Source organism: Atractosteus spatula, chromosome 26 (genome assembly GCF_055471065.1).
Source record: "Atractosteus spatula isolate fAtrSpa1 chromosome 26, fAtrSpa1.hap1, whole genome shotgun sequence".
Taxonomy (NCBI): domain Eukaryota; kingdom Metazoa; phylum Chordata; class Actinopteri; order Semionotiformes; family Lepisosteidae; genus Atractosteus; species Atractosteus spatula.
In genome coordinates this window covers 10879355-10896837 of record NC_142731.1, presented here as the reverse complement: position 1 = coordinate 10896837, position 17483 = coordinate 10879355, and the positions used below count along the sequence as shown (strand labels likewise).

The window sequence follows — 17483 nt, the reverse complement described above, 5'->3', positions numbered from 1 at the left end:
AAGCATAAGACCTACAGATGACAGAGTGACTAGACCTGTGAGGCCCATAACAACAACAAAAGCTGAATATGAGGTTGTCTTCTAAAAATTGACGTTGACGTGGAAATCTATATTTTCCTGGAGTCCAGGCTAAGTTTGTAGTCACTACCCTGCAATTACCGAAACATGAATGCGATGTTACGAAATTGGTTTTTTGTGCAATGTTTTCAAGTTTGCGGATGTACTTTTGTAATCTCACCACAAGATGGAGACAAAGCCCATTAAATATCACTTGCGTTTCCAACGTAATAAATTCATCCAATTTATCCAAAGGCATATTAAATAGCTATGCAGAAAATAAATTACACATTTCTGTAAATGCAGCAAACACATGGGTGACGCACAACAGCTGTGTAGCCCCACTACACAAGTTCAGATAATGAAGTAAAAAATTACTTTTAAAATAAGGTAGGTAGGTCTAATTTTAAAAGTCCACAGTGGAATTTAGCCATGACCACAAGCCTAACTCCCTATTCTTCTAAATTATACCATGTGATTTTAAAATATTGATTAAAAGAACTCAGCTTAATGTTTTATCTGAAAGACGAAGCCCTGTAGCACAGTCCCTGATTACCAGCAGCCATATCACCCTGCAACTCACAACTGACAACTTACTGCTGCTAAGCAGGTGTGAGCCTGGTCAGTACCTGGATGGGAGACCTCCTGGGAAAAAATAAGGTTGCAGCTGGAAGAGGTGTTAGTGGAGCCAGCAGGGTGTGCTCACCCTGTGGTCCATGTGGGTCCTAATGCTGCAGTATAGTGATGGGGACACTATACTGTAAACAGGCGCTGTCCTTTTGATGAGACATAAAACCAAGGTCCTGACTCTCTGTGCTCATTAAAAATCCCAGGGTGTTTCTCGAAAAGACTAGGGGTGTAACCCTGGCATCCTGGCCAAATTTCCCATTGGCCCTTACTAATCATGGCCTCCTAATAATCACCATCTATGAATTGGCTTCATCACTCTGCTCTCCTCCCCACTAATAGGTGGTGTGTGGGGAGCGTTCTGGTGCAGTATGGCTGCTGTTGCGTCATCCAGGTGGGGCTTCACATTGGTGGTGGTGGAGGAGATCCCCATTACCTGTAAAGCGCTTTGAGTGGAGTGTCCAGAGAAGTGCTATATAAGTGTAAGTAATTGTTATTATTATTATTATTACCATCCTGATGCTTTTGTAGTTTATATAATTTCTTTGTGATTATTTTTTATTAAAAGTAATTTGAAATAAGATTTTAGTAAGGGTGGGGTTGGGTAAACTCCATCTATGCATGACAAGACAAGGATAATGTTTCTGTCACATACAAAAACTAATCTAAGTCACCACTGTGCTCCAAACCTGCCTCAAATGCTTTCTTGAAAAGCTGTCACAATATATAAGATCATTTTATAAGCCATGTACAATTTCTTGCATTAGGAATTTGTCTCTTCATACACCCCAGCTTGCTCTCCATGAGACACACAAGTGGGGAGAGATAAGCTTGGGGTCAGAGTGCAGGGTCAGCCATTAATACAGCACCCCCAGAGCAGCTGGGGTTAAGGGCCCAATGGATCTCAGGGGCCCAGTGGAGTAGGATTCCTCTGCCAGCCACAGGATTCGAACCAGCAACCTTCTAGCCACTGCTCATATTGCTGAATATCTCATATCTAATCTGTTTAAGATTTTTTTCTAATTTTTATATTAAATTCTATACTTTTTGTATCATAAAAATCTATCAATGTGTCAACGCCTAACGGGGCAGTGGGTGACTCTGTGGCTAAGGATCTGCGCCTGTGGCTGGAAGGTTGCTGGTTCGTATCCCACGGCTGGCAGAGGAATCCTACTCCATTGGGCCTTTGAGCAAGGCCCTTAACCCCAACTGCTCCAGGGGTGCTATATAAATGGCTGACCCTGCGCTCTGACCCCAAGCTTCTCTCCCTGTCTGTGTGTCTCCTGGAGAGCAAGTTGGGGCATGCGAAAAGACAAATTCCTAATACAAGAAATTATATATGGCCAATAAAGTGATCTTCTCTGATCTTTTATTTTTAATCACAGCCAAAGAAACAATATCCATTTTTTTTCTGTGCCACAGATTACAACACGTCTGCTGCTTAAACAAACAGGTAAATTAATGCCCATCCATCAGAGTGAATTGAAAATCATTTTCTTCATTCACAAAAAAATGTTGTTGTTCTGAAATAAATTCCAGAGCAGACTGATGATACATTCCTGGATTTAAATGTCCTAGACAGACCCACAAACTGTCTTTTTAATCTTAAAGAGAGATTGCCACAAGGGGTAAGATTGCTTGAATTCATATTTTCTTCTGATGTTACTGGAAAGCTAGAAAAACAAATAAAAGTTTTAATAATACCCACAAATATTTTCAGGCACAAATATCTCAACAAATATTGTTTATTTTTGCATATTTTTCAAACTGACTGTATCTTTAAAATGCAAGATGGTGCACTTCAGTAAGCATCAGATAGTTTCCCATTTCCTCTATTGCTACTACGCACAGTAATATATTGATGCAGTTTCTATTTGGACTTTTTTCTATTTTCCTTTTTTGTTGTTTTATTTATTAATCAAACTCAATTTTGTTAAATAGAACAGAGAGTCAGCAGCACCTATGCTAAAAATAATATATGCTAAAAATCTATTTCATTCCCTGGAAAAGGATCAGGAACCATGTCATCAAAGTGCCAAGTTCTAGTGGTTGCAGACATAATAATATAAGAAATGTTACAAGTGAGGCCTTTTGACCCCTCTAGCTACTTGCATTGCTGGTAGCAAATCTGAGGATCTAATCCAGCCGTTTCTTCAAAATAGCAAGGGCAATTTGTCTAGACTCCCATAATCCTTTGCATTGGGAGGTGCTCCTGCTCTCACTTTTAACAGCACTGCCCCATAGTTCCCACTCGTGTCCTTTGGCTCTTTTTTCAACGTTGATTCGGAAGATATTCAAAGGTTTGTTTTTGTCAGTGACTTTGAAGATTTTGAATCAGGGCCCCTTGTGGTCTTCTCTGTTTCAAAGTAGTTAAAAAGATCCAGTTCGTTTAGCCTCCCAGTGTAGGTCATGCCTTTAAACCCAGAATGTATCTGGTTGTTTTGATTTCAATATCTTTATTAAACTATTGAATAGAATATAATTCTATTCAACAGTGCACAATATTCTCAATCTAAACCTTTCTAGTGCATTATATAATTTCATAATCTAATTAAATATAGTAAATTATACACTTTTTACTATATTTCCCAGCCTCCAGTTGCCTTTTGTCCCCCCATATTTTCCAGAGAATGTAAATGTTGTGTCTTTTTCATTAATAGTCTCTTCAAGTCTCCTATTTTCAATTGATAGTTTATATGTATGCTTCCTGTATTCAGTACTGTGCTTTTGTCTACACTACATTTGTCTACATCATGTCATGTGTTTTTCTAGTCTTGAATTTTATGTCATATTTGCCAATCCACTTATTTTGGTTTAGTTTGTAAACCTGTCTAGTTTAATAACTGTACCAGAATCATGGATGGGAAGGAAGAACAGTGGTCCTTGTACTAATACCTGTGGTACTTCACTAATTACATCACCTCAATTTGTGCATTCTCATCTCAACAGTATCCTCACACTATCTTAACAGCATTCCCATTTGTATCCTCTGTTTTCTATCCCTTAATCAGGTTTCGAACAAAAATTTCCACTGAAATTTCCACTGACACTGTACTTCCCTCTGTTGCATGGGTGACATACTGTATGAAGATGTATTTGAAGGCAACACTAAACCTTTAAAATACGTTTGTGTCTTGTGGTTGTTTAGGGATAGAGAATACACACTACTACAGTCTGACAAAAACAGGCTACACATAAAATCTATTGTATACAAGTGCTGAGACACGGGAGCAATGGGGCATAACTTCATGAGAAATTAATTCATGAAAACGTTAGCTGTAACCATGTATATTTTGTAGGTTAGAAATTGGCTTGTCACCAGAATCTAATCTAAACCACACAATTATTGTGCTTCTTTGAATAGCTGGAACATAAATCGAGCAATATTCATAAATATGGCTCAGCAAGGTGGTGCACTGTTCACGGATTCTGGGCCTGTAACCGAAGGGCTGGAGGTTTGAATCCTGGGAGACACACAGTACAGTACGCAGCTGCATACATCGATGAAAATCTAAGTTACTCTGTGTAAAAGTATCAGTCAAATTAAAAAGTAAATACTATCATATTGAGATTATGCTTGATCCACCTTAAAAAGAAAAAAAACGTAAGGTCTTACATAGGAAACTATTTGAGAACCAATACACACATCATCATAAAGTGTACACTTTGTAGCTGCTGGGAAATGTATGAATAACATTCACAACTCAAGGATGTACAAGTATCGTGCTTCTATAGTTTAATGTGCTGTAGTATGTCTTTATTGTTCAGGTTGAAGAAAAGGTCCGTCCCTTGCCCCAGCTTGGCTCTGGCAGACACGCCTGCCGCCCGGCGAGTGCTTGCGGCTGAGGGAGGGACCGGGAGGCGCCGGGCGTGCGGAGACGTTACGTCCTGACGGAGCTGCGCACGCATTGCTTGTTTCTGTTGAGCCGAGAAAGCCACGGCTGTAATTCTCTTTTTTTATATGCTGTTGGGTCTGGGCCGTCGGGTTCTGGTGTCGTCTGTGAAAGTCTTAGTCCCTGAAACACAGGTTTCGCTTTCCACCCTCATTTTCGTGCGCTCTGCAGCCCGGGTGCCAGTCAGTCCGAGTCACCGCGCCGTCTCCGCCAGCAGCCTCAGCCGAGCTCCAGCCGCAGACACCATGCCCGAGAGGAGGCCCTTCGAGCGGCTGCCCACTGACGTCTACCCCGTCAATTACGGGCTCTGCCTGAAGCCCGACCTCATCGACTTCACCTTCGAGGGCAAGCTGGAGGCCATCGTGCAGGTAAGGGGTTCGCACGCAGCAGACAGCCAGGACGCCGAGCGGGGTACCGGGGGTCCATTACGTAATGTCATTGACTGTATCCAGTGGGTGATATCGTAGCGTGTATCCCGACAGGCTTAATGTTGCTACTCCGCTGTGCTGTAAAGATAGGTGCAACTGTTACATAATGTTACCTGGTTAGATGGGCAGTGAATTCGGCAGTACCGGTACTCGCGGAGCCTCACCATCACCGCCGGCAGCGAGAGCCTAGTCTGCAGACAGTTGCAGCTTCCGCTTCGCCAGGACCCGTCATCGCTTTGCAGCTCGGTGTGGTTTGGATAGGGGCGCCCAGCTCCTCGCCGTGCTCCGGGGGCTCCCAGCACTTCTGTTCAATTTTAAATTTTAACGACCACAAGCCGTAGTTATATCTGAGCTATACACCGGATTTCCCCAAAGGTATACGTGTAAGCTGCGTTGTCTTTATTTCGTACGTCTTGTAAAAGATGCCTTTTGCGATCATGTTTTGAATGGTTAAATATGCTGCTTAGAAATTAAATTTCACTGAGGTCTGTTAAAGATGTTTTAGTTTTTAAATATTATAAAACGCATTGATATGATTTCGTCGATAAAGTACTCTAGAAATCCTGTTCTCTGTGTGTTCATGAATAGGAATATATGAAGATTTATTACGTTATCAAGATTTCACATGCATGCACATTTCGGACTGTATTTACCTGTAGTGTTGAAGTCCATTTCCCCAGTTGAAGCCTGTAAATTGAATATAGGATTCAATGTAGAAAACAATAATTAAAATAATATGGCAGCAAAGGTTTCGTGTTATTGGTACAAACATAATCTATGCAGAGGAGTGTCAGACAGGAAGCTGTATTGTTATTTAATCCCATTGAACATGTTTTTTGCTTATTAAACGCAAAGGAATCTATAAAGCAAACTATGAGTTCCAATATGTTTTTGATTTTGATTGTCAATCTACTGTATGTAGTACCAGTAAATGAAAAGGAAGATTCATCTGAATTAGATAACTTCATAAACATTCGGCTGATTTATCTGATCTTGTTTGGGATTAAGTATAAGTGTTGAGGGTTGAGTTTCTGATTTTATTAAAAAATGCTGAATGTTCATTATATTGGCATTTCGCACCTGAGTTTGAGTTGAAAGGACCAGACTGGATCTCGGGAGATGTAGCGGCAGGAGACAGCAGGGCTGACTGATGAGAGCACGTTCCACAGCAACACCAGTCACACACCAGAGGACTCCCTTTGGCACACTTCTCCCATCTGGCTCGTAGCAGCTTATCGATTCAAGGGTCTCATCCAGTTGTTTCATGAAAGAAAACTTTAGAAACAATTATTAGTGTCGATTCATGAGACATGATTGGTTTGATGGGATGTGCGTGGTTTTCCCAAGTGAAAAACAATTTATTTTTAAATGCGGAACTGGGATTTGAACTGTAGATCTTGTAAACTTAGAGACCTTACAGGAAATGGGAATGCCCCAAGACCAGTTGTAGTACAGGGTAATGACAACATTGTGACTGGTCTGATGAAGGTTAACCTCTTTCTTCTTAGTACTGGACTACATACCGCTCATTTTCTCCTGGGAGCTTTACCTTATTTTCACAGTTCACTCAGTATACAGTACATTGCTCTTCTATGAGTCCTGCGTCACATCTTAATCACACTCAACTACAGCGCTTTCTGATCTTCAGGCCTTCTGAAAAGGTGCATGATTTTGACACTTTTTCAGTAATGGCAACTATTGGAATACTAGTAGAATTTGTAATGATGATATAGGAATCGGATATAATTAACTGATGACGGATAATTAAATGCTGTGTTTAGTAGTGAATGTTCCATGTGTGCCGATGAGGCTGTGATTCCTGACAGCTCCCGTGGAAGATTATATTGATAGCTTATCACACTGACCCATTACTGGGCCTCCAAGCTGTGACACAACCAGCTCCCTGCTGCCAGTTTACATCAGTCAGCACTTCTCAGCAAGGGTCTCGCAGATTTGGCATTGTAGCAGAATTCCCTGCTGGACTGAGCTCGTGGACCAATCCAGCATTCTCTCATTTATTTTCTGAATGTTTGCATTCTTAAATTATCATTTTGTATTCATTGAAATCACAAAGTCTTCTGTGGTACATTAACATTTTGAGGTTATTGAAGCATTTTCTCAATTGGTCTCCAGGGAGCTATAGTGTTTTTGCTCTCCGTGTTGTGTGCATTTATTGTTAAAGCACTCCTTTTTGCAAACTGTTTTCAGACAGAGATGGACTAGTGTTTGAAGGCAGTGCTATATCAGCTCCAAGCAGACTGGTAAAAAAAAAAGCAAAGGAGACTGATAGCATTATTATTACCAACGCAATGCAGTAAATAGTTTTTGGGAGAGAACCTGCTAAGTTGTGGCAGTAATAATACTATTGGTTCCCATATCCTAAAAAAAGTAACAGGGTCCCTTTAATTTTTCTGGTGACCATGTTACATATCAATAATTGACACTCATATCAATCAAAAATGTGCCCTTTTTAACACAAAGTACAAATTACATTGTGTAGACTGTATTAATCAAGAAAAGTATTATTGCTTTATCCACTTAGTCCTGACTTAGACAGGACTTGAAATGCCACCTCTTTTCCAGTTTGGAGTGGAGCTGAAAACAGTGCACAGAATCCAGCAGGTTTACACCAGTCAGCCTGTGCTTCAGGTAGCAATGCAAAGTATATTTAATACTCCTATTGCCATGCAGTTTCCTAGAAATGAAAATTAGAAGAAAATGTTTTAATAATCAAAATAACCTCCTAAGAGGTGTGATCTTTCATGGCCTACTTAGTAGGGTTTGCATTGGGGTTAAATACAGCACCCTCAAAAAGTATTGGGAGAGCAAAGTCAAAACTGTCTGTTTTCTGTTTTAGTCAAGCAATCTGAGGTTTCACTTATCATATCCTACGATTTTGCCTTTAACAACATGACTAGGTCACTTTTGTAGTGTAGACAAGTGCCTCCTGATCGTGCATGCACTCGTCCCTAATTTTCACTTCGCCTTCTCATTAGTGTTTCACAGCTTTGCTCAGCGTACTGGGTCAGAAATATATTGTATTCTTTTGCCATATAAAGTTATTTTTTACTATTTGTGAATCGATCATAGTTTGAGGAGTTTGGGAGAGTAAAGGTAGTGAAGGAATTTGGTTGAGGGAACTGCGAAGGGTTCCAGTTCTACCCCAAACTCCTTTCCCTGACCAGGTGTGCAGAAAGGTACAGTACCTGTCAGAACAGCAGATGTATGATTAGCTTGAGTGAAAGTGACCTGTTTCGATGTACGTTATACATTTCGAGCAGTGCTGTGATTGGGAATCCATATTATTAACTCCATTTGTTTTTTTTCTATTTGTAGGTGACACAGGCGACAAATCAGATTGTAATGAACTGTGCTGATATCGACATAATCACAGCATCATTTGTGCCCGAGGGAGGAGAAGGTGAGTTATCTACATATAAATCTGGGGGCCCTGGGGCACTCAAGCCCTGCCAGCACCTTGCTGTCTGCACTCGGACAGATAGGAGTAACCACCTGAGCATGTTTCCTCTACACCATTGGGGCAGATTAACAGTGAAACAGTGCTTTACTTTGCATGCCTGTAGGGGTTTCCCAGAAATGCCTTGAAAACATGAGTAAAGGATTTCAACAGCATGCAACATCATGTAGTTCCTCTTCCCCACACAGAAGAAGCTGAGCAGCACAGACTGAAAGGGTTAGACTGGAGGTACTGCATTTATAGTGTTTCCTTCTGCCTTTGTAAATTCTCTATAAAAGTAATAAAAAAAACAGTTTTATTGACTTACTTGCACACTTCACAACATGTAAAAAGGCAATGCGGACCAATAGTCCCATGATGTAGGAAGTACAGTCATTTCATTTCACCGTTGCTTGTTTCCGAACGTGCTAGGCAACCTTTGACTGTTGTTATAGTGACCGTGGCAGGCAGTGTAATTGTGCTTATTGTTTCCCAGATCATGACTGATATGTCAACTAAACTGTCCCTTTTTTGTAACCGGTATTTTTTTCCTGTAATTTTCTTAGATTAATTTCAAATAAAGTCATGGAAAAAGTTTTTTTTTGTTTAATTAACAGCCTCCAACAAGTTAGATTTAGTTTTCATCCTGTGATTTTCTCATAGTTTTCTGAAGTAGCTATTATCGTATTAAATGTAAGTTTTACAGAGCTTATGTTATCTGTGCAAAGCATTTTAACTACCATTAATGTTAATGTCTCATGAAAGTACATAATGTTTTAAACCCGACAAAAATACAGTCCACAAAACACCGCTTAGGGGCTGCTATCATTAGTAAATCTTCATGCACTGTAGTTTCTGTGCTGCTATAGACTTAGAGTTATCCTGCCAAGGGTTTAGTCACTTGGGATCTCTGCACTTTTTCTATTCTCATTGAAGTAATACAGAAATTCCTCTTCAGTAGCTAACTACTGACTTTATCTGAGCCTTACACGCTAAATGAAGTGCAGTGTATTGCATTTTTGTAACAGTGCATCCTGACTTTGTTCATGTGAGCAGAAACCGTTTGCTTGCGAAAGCATTTCCAGCAAGTAACAATGTGCCACAGTGAACAGCACCACAGACAGAGAGCACAGGCCATGTGTTTCTAAATATAGCAGCTTTTGTATTTTGAGGGTCTGATAATACTGGGGGAAAAAAGTTTTTGGTGGCCTTTTCGCAAGTTGCTGACTGAATGCTGCTGGTCCAATATCAATCTTAATTCTTCAGCATTCACACAGCTTCATGCTTTTCTTTAGTCATTTAGGCTTTAGTCAGCTGTGCATTCCTTTCCATGGGCATTAGTCATGGCTTTACTTATAGATATATTTAAATATATGTTAAGAGAATATTTCCATCATGAAGAAAACCTAGAGGCAGTATATAATCTGAACATTTGTAAGTAATGCTATATAAATTTGGATTCTTTCTGGTTGTTAAAGATGAATTTAGCATTATGGTACAAGTGTAGCTTGTGTAAGAATAAAATGTATCCAGGCTTTTTGATTGAATCTTAGTAGTTAAGCTGTTTTTTCTCAGACGGGCGATTGGATTCTGTTTACAGTTTACCATCAGACCAAATCATGGAGAATTCAGCGCACATTAGATCCTCATCTGAGGATTCCTGTCTCGGGTCCTTTGCACATGAAAACGCTGATATGGTGATGAAAAAAAAAATTCCTTACTGGTGTCTGGCTTTATTAATTTTGAAAGATAAACTTCTCCAGTCAAAACACTGCACTAACTAAACTTGTGAACAGTGTGGCTACCACAATATGGTCCCGTACCATCCTTACTCTAAGAAATCCTAATAACTTTTAAAAAAAAAGGAGAAAAGACCTTTCAATACAAGTGAACTCCATGTGACAGTCCTCTTTCTGTGCAGTTGAATTAGAACATTATTGAACTGTTTACATCAGGCATCACTGTCTCCTCTTACCTTAGTCCACTTCACAGAAGCAAATGACAGCTATCTAAAGGGTGTCTGGGACAGGGCTTTTTGCCTCTCTAAGTGTAGTTCTTTGGGGAGGTGGGTAAGACCTTGTCTTCTGGTTTCAGCTTATAATGCCTTGCTTAAGTATTTAACACACCCCCTTTCTTCTACTGTTGTTTCTTCATGATGGTGCTTCTTTAACAAACACCAGCGGGTGCTTTCCCTCCCTAACACCATATATGGAAATCCTCCACCTTGCTCCCATTCCAGTTTCACCTTTGGTTGAGTCTCCTGGCACACACTGGCACTCCCATTGTCTCTGCACCCCCCATTCACGTCCTCACTGGCAGCTACCGCGTTTCTTCAATGGTTCTGGGAGTGTTTAGTACAGCTATTAGTAGCAGAACTGATGGGAAAGAGCAGTGACTGTTATTGCTGTTGCTGGAAAGATCAGTGCAGTTGCCTTCTATCGCGTCAGCCAGTCACTGCTCTTTATTAATGCCTCCCTTCTGGGACAGAGTGAGTGGTACAATCGCATACCCACCCACACATTCTCACAAGCACAGCGGTAGCTCTGAAAATAAGTCTTCAGCTCTTCTGGTCTCACTGACAGAGACCACAAAAAGGGAATAGTTTTCAAAAGAAGTGAAATTGTTATATAGGTTATAAACAATAGAAGCTGTGCCATTTAACTGATTCCTATATAGAATTTTAAAGTGTCGAAAAAGTGTATTTTCTGTTTTAAAAGGATATTTTTTAAAAAGCAAGTACTTTAAAGGCATAGGTTATTTAGTTTCAGCTTTTATTGCTGTCTTAAATGAGTTCAGATGAAAGATTGGGGTGAATCAGAATTCATGCACAAGTCCCAAAGAGTGCAACTATGTCAGTCATTTTGTCTTTGTGTAAATTGTTTTATAGAAAGATTTACAAAATCTCAATGCTCTGGGAATATTAACTATCCACTATAGCTTTTTTCTCTCAAAGGTTGGATGTCATCGCTGGTTCACTGTTTCCTCTGGCATATAAACTTTAATTCTTTCCTTTTTCTGTTAGAAATAAATGCTACAGGATTCAACTATCAAAATGAGGATGAAAAAGTTACTTTGTCATTCCCCAGTGTTTTAAAAAGAGGTATGTTGTGTATATGATGTTTTACACTGATTACGCAGCCAGATTAGTTCCATAATTCATGTTGAAAACACTTTGCTAACTGTTAACATTTTATATAATTAAAACCTTTACTAATTAAAACCTTTACTGAATGTATTCTTTACCTTTGTACAGGAAAAATGCAGCTGAAGTATGTTTGTTTAAGTGTATGCATTGGAAGTGCCATTCTCCGCACAACAAAGCCTTCAGTTACTATAATGTAAAAACCAGACAGCAGAAGTAATTAGAGGCCTTCTGCATTTTTGAATCGCATTCAGTCCATTAATAGGACTGCAGGCATTCATTTAATACACTATGTTTTGTTGAATAATGAAAATAATTCTGTAAAAGTATAGTATTTCCTCAGCAGGTATGAGTCAAATGGAACTTTTTTTTTATTACAGCAGTGGAATTTAACTTTTCTTTGAAGTACATGTTGCCCCAATTTACAGTTTGGGTCTATAGCGTTCTAAGCACCGTAGGTTTGTAACATTGCTTTGGTCAGCACTGTGAAATGGCTCAGTGCAATGGAGATGGATAAACACCAATGTTTGTTTATGTAAGCATTTTTTAACCCTTGAGTTATATTGTCAGCTAAATCTTCTTGCTGGGTTCAGGGTTTTCCTACAATGTTCATACTGGCTTTTTCAATGTTTGTTGTCTCTCTACATTAAAAACAATGCCACTTTGTCTTGCAATCCTGTGTTTTTATACTGTTTCATAGAAAAATATGGTCACTTAAGGATGTTGTTGCACTTGTTCACCTTTGTGTTGGTGTTAAACAGGGAAGCAGGTATTTTACACACTTGGGCAGCAATCAGGTAGACAGCACTGTCCTTACCCCCTGTTCAAACATCCTTTGTTAACAGTTTCAAACTTTCTGCATGTAATGCAGACAGCAGGCAGTTTCCCACTGTGAATGCACTGTTAAACTCAGCACACTGCTGCAGTTCCAGCTGGAGAAAAGCAGCCCCACATAGGCCAGTGCCACAGCCTCTGTTCTCTGACTGCCTTGCGTCAAGAGCTGACTTCTGCTTTGTTAGTACAGTAACAATCACTTTTACTCCTTTACTCCTGAGGCTACAGCAGGTGAAGGTGAGGACTGGAATGTTGTAACTTTTAGACCAAGTTATCATAGTAAATGTCAGTTTCCGTAGCTCTTTTAATAAGAAGTAATGATCTAATTTAATGTGACAGCCGTATGGATGAGAATCCAGTGTACTACATTGTAGACGTGCATTATATACTATGATCAAAGAGCAGCTGTCAGACACGTCTGAAACACCTTGGGTTGTTTGTGATGCTGTGAAAGAAATGTGCTTTTGGTGAGGAAAGTTTAATTTCCAGCAAAAGTATTGGTTTGATATTCAATTTATTTTTATATAGCGCCTTTCACAACAAGATTGCCCCAAGGCGTTTAACAAAGCAAGTGACCATACATGTTGTGAATACAGATCATAAAATCTTTTTTTATATCAAAGAACAACTTTTTTATAAAAAATATAAAACAGTGGGATTGGTTCAGATTTATTTTATATGCACATTAAAATGTAAGATTTAGATTAGAGATTTCTGAAAAACGTATGAAATGAAAAAAATATATGTTATGTTGACTGTAGAAAGTTTCTTATGATCTTTTTACCATCTGTTGCAGGTTCTGGTACTCTAAAGATAGATTTTGTTGGAGAACTCAATGACAAAATGAAAGGTTTTTACAGAAGTAAATATGCAATTCCTTCAGGAGAAATACGCTATGCTGCTGTCACACAATTTGAGGTAAATGCTTTTTAAAGTACAGACACAATAAACATTATATCTGCTTTTCTAGAGGGATCAGTATTAATGCAACCATTTTCAAGAAAGTTTTTGTTTTTTTGTCACAGATTTGGAGTGTTTATATAAATTTTTGAAAAAATCGGAGAAGATGTTCGTATCTCTCCAACCCATTCTGATTTTTTTACATAATATCTTAATGGTTTTCCTACCAGTTCCAGCACAAATTTTAATTTGATAGCCTATTGTAATTAATTCAGACTTTTGACTTTTTTTTTATCATGCCATGTGTAGGCATTGGCGGATTTACTGTAGTGCCTCAGGCTGTGCAGAATGAATCACTGCAATGGCATGCGACAGACTTGCCCCGCACAGGGCTGTAACACTTGAAAACCTTTGCTTCAGCCTAACATGGTCGCAATTACCAATGAGTAAATCGCTGATTTTTCACTGTATAATGTGATTGTGTTTCAGGCTACCGATGCTCGCAGAGCTTTCCCATGTTGGGATGAGCCAGCGATCAAAGCTACGTTTGACATCATACTGATTGTTCCAAAGGACAGGGTAGCTTTGTCAAATATGGTGAGAAACTGAGCACAGCAGTGGAATCTCCTATAGTAGTTAGAAAATATGTTTTTAAGAGATTTTTTATATTGTTTTGGCATTTCAAGCTTTTCTATTTCTGTGTCAGAATCATGCTGGAACTTGTGTCCAGTAGTTTTTATTTGCTTAGTAAATGTGCTTAATATGGCTCAACCTAGAAACTGTACAATAATATCTCAAGTCCTTACAAAATAAATAATTGGGAAAAGAAGAAAAAACAGTGAGGCAGGCGGGTGTCAGCAATTCCATAGCATAGCGCAGAGCAGAGTGAAACAGTGAGCAAGTTAAGGCTAATTCCCTGCTGAATATGAAGAAGAAACACAGTGCTTCAGCTGAGCCTTCTTCAGGTGTCAAACAAATTTCCACAGAGGGGTGAACAGTACAGGAATGCAGCCTTAGTTGGTGGTGAAAGTTCTTGTCAGTGTGAGAGAAATCAGAGACGCTGTCTAAGCAGATGCGTCTCAATGCAGAGCTGCTGACCAGTGTGTAAGGACTGGGCAATTCCTGTTTCATTGCAGCACCGCGGAGTCGGGGATGGGAAAGAAACGGGCTTGGGGGTGGGGGAACGGCCTGGCAGAGGTAGTGGAGGGAGGATGGCAGGGAGTTTTGAGGACAGAATGGGCCAGAGGGGTTCAAGAAGCGGGAGGCAAGAACAAGTGTTTTGAAACAGTTGTCTACAGCTACAGGGTGCCAGAGGTGGGACAAGAGTAGCTGTGTGACATGAGAGAAACAAGGCAGAGAAAAGATCACACAAGCAGCAGAGTTCTGAATGAATTGGAGAGGACATATGGCACTGGCCTGGAGCTCAGCAGTCATCCAGGCGGGACAGCACCAGGAACTGGACTGGAAATCGTGTAGACAAGTTAGTGAGAAAGGGGCGGGCCCTGTAGACTTCACAGGAAAAAGCAGCTCTTGTACCAACACATTGTTCTGATTCTAGTAATATAAATTCTTGGAACATTTTCTATCAGGTTTTACACTGAAAGTCCTGGCTGTGCATTTTTTAAGTTTTTTTTAAGCAATTTTTTTGTGTAACAAAAGCAGTTTTTCAGTGTTAAACTTCCCATTTCTCTCTCTTCACTGCAGAATGTTATTGAACGAAAGCCATATCCTGAAGATGATAACCTTTTAGAAATAAAGTTTGCTAGAACACCGATAATGTCCACGTATTTAGTAGCATTTGTTGTAGGGGAGTATGACTTTGTTGAAAGCAAGTCATCTGATGGTGTGATAGTTCGTGTTTATACACCAGTTGGGAAAGCGGAACAAGGGAAATTTGCTTTAGAGGTAAGTTTTTCCTTCAAGTTGGTCTTGATTTATTTGATTTTCAGTTTTCTTTACAGTGCTAGAAATAATGTTTTTAAACAATTAAATTATTTGTCCCCATCAGTCTTAGAACCTGTTTAAATTGTCTTTATAGTTTAAATGTTTAATATACTTGTGTACTTCCATCTTAATCTTACAGTTTCAATTCCAGCTTAGGGCTGTTACCTGGTTCTGAACAAAGAGGTGTGACAATCATATTGTCACTTCAATTCTGAGTTTAGCTAGGTGCTTTTTATAATTCATTACATTAACTACCTGCAGCTGGCAAATAGAATAGGCAGTTTTTCTATTCCTGGACTGTAGGAGCCTTTCAGACAGAGTAGCATTATTTAAGGATTCCAGCCTCAAGTGCCAGCTTTGTGGTATTAAGAGTCTTACTCCTGGCAGCTCACTGACCTTACTAATTGTAGAGGTTAATTATTCTGTATTGATAACAGAATCAGGAAATCACTGTTCATTGTTTGTTGGTATATCTGAACTTAATGATGAGAACCGATGTGGCGAGGTAGCTTAATGAGGGGTCATTTGTGCACACAAAACAGTTTTTCTATTTATTGTTTTACATCTTGGCTTCTTTTTTCTAGGTAGCAACCAAGACCTTACCTTTCTACAAAGATTATTTCAATGTTCCATACCCTCTGCCTAAAATTGATCTTATAGCTATTGCCGATTTTGCTGCTGGTTAGTACACTAATCTTTTTTTTATTTTTTTCTAAATGGAAAAAGACTTTCCATTAATTTGTTTTTGAACTGTTAATAGGTGCCATGGAGAACTGGGGCCTAGTTACATACAGGTATGTACTTGATATGTTTTATATTGATACCTGATATGTGTTGATAATTGCAATTCCTGCAGGAACCATCTTGTTGTCCTGTTGCGACTTGTATCTGTATAAATCTGTGTAGTGTTTTGTTTGTTGTGAGTTTGGTTGGTATAATTTTCCCGAGGATTGTGTTTTCCCACAGAGAGACAGCGCTGCTCATTGACCCTAAGAATTCCTGCTCCTCCTCGCGACAGTGGGTGTCCTTAGTGGTTGGCCATGAGCTGGCTCACCAGTGGTTTGGAAACCTGGTCACTATGGTAATCTCTTATTACAAGTTGTGCAGATTCTGTGCTCACATTGCGAGTACCATTTCGGGGCATTGATCCAGTATCCTCCGTTTACATCTTTTGTATTCACTGCCAAATTTATTACATTATTCATTTGTTTCTTTAAGGATATTGTCTGTTGACATCAGTAACAATTGCTTTTAGTCATGTGAGGCTCAGGGACAAGTCTGGTTCTTGTTTGTGTTCCCATGACTGCTGATGTATAGGAATGGTGGACCCATCTTTGGTTAAATGAAGGCTTTGCCTCCTGGATTGAGTACCTGTGTGTTGACCACTGCTTTCCGGAGTACGACATCTGGACACAGTTTGTCTCGGCTGACTACACACGAGCACTAGACCTTGATGCCTTGGACAACAGCCATCCCATTGAGGTACACAGTGACCAACATGAGCTGGAATAACCTGGGGCAAGCTCTCCAGAACCATCTCTCCAAATCAGTCATGCACATCAGTACTTTAACCCTTACAAATGCAGTGCTGCACTACTACACAACATTCCTGTACACTTAATAAAATGTGTGCTGAGCATTAAAGAAACTTATCACATACAACCAAACAAATTCATAAAGTTACTGTCAAGAAATGGCCATCTTCTTTGTAACAAGTCCACTGACATTGTAGTTAATAGACATGGCATAATTACATTTGTAATGCTGATGAACAACAGATGGTCTAGTGTTAATATGACAAACTAGTAGTGTCTGTGGCCACCATTACAGCAATACAGTCTGTACATCTGTGACAGATGCAGTTTATGGATACTTTTTTCATGCGGTTCTGTCTCATTCCTCCCATAGAGTGTAGACAGGCATGTGCCTGTTCGGTCGGCTCTGAGCCCCACCTATCCCACATATATTCAGTGGGGTTCAGATCTGGTGTGTTGGGCAACCATACAGTTGTCAAATTTTCATCTCACAGGAAAGCCACTGTTACAGAATGAGACTGGGCCTTATCCTGTTGGATGTGGCCCTGTTAGGATGAGTCTGTCTGATAAAGTACTGAGTGAGGTCTCAGGACTTAATTTATGTAGCACCATACAAGTACTGCAAGTGGAGTTCTGTTGGGACACTCCTCCCCAGACCATCACACT

General features: G+C 39.7%; 1 protein-coding gene across 1 annotated transcript in view; it reads left to right on the top strand.

Annotated features, from left to right (window-relative positions):
- Positions 1-4550: 4550 nt before the first annotated feature.
- The window catches only part of npepps (aminopeptidase puromycin sensitive), a 29759-nt gene continuing 16826 nt past the window's right edge, over positions 4551-17483 (top strand). Inside the window, exons 1-10 of the mRNA XM_088905925.1 lie at positions 4551-4945; positions 8342-8426; positions 11485-11562; positions 13235-13356; positions 13828-13935; positions 15043-15243; positions 15867-15963; positions 16043-16076; positions 16249-16363; positions 16600-16764. Coding sequence (XP_088762051.1) covers positions 4646-4945; positions 8342-8426; positions 11485-11562; positions 13235-13356; positions 13828-13935; positions 15043-15243; positions 15867-15963; positions 16043-16076; positions 16249-16363; positions 16600-16764 — 1305 coding nt within the window. The 5' untranslated portion in view covers positions 4551-4645. The remainder of the gene's footprint in view (positions 4946-8341; positions 8427-11484; positions 11563-13234; positions 13357-13827; positions 13936-15042; positions 15244-15866; positions 15964-16042; positions 16077-16248; positions 16364-16599; positions 16765-17483) is intronic.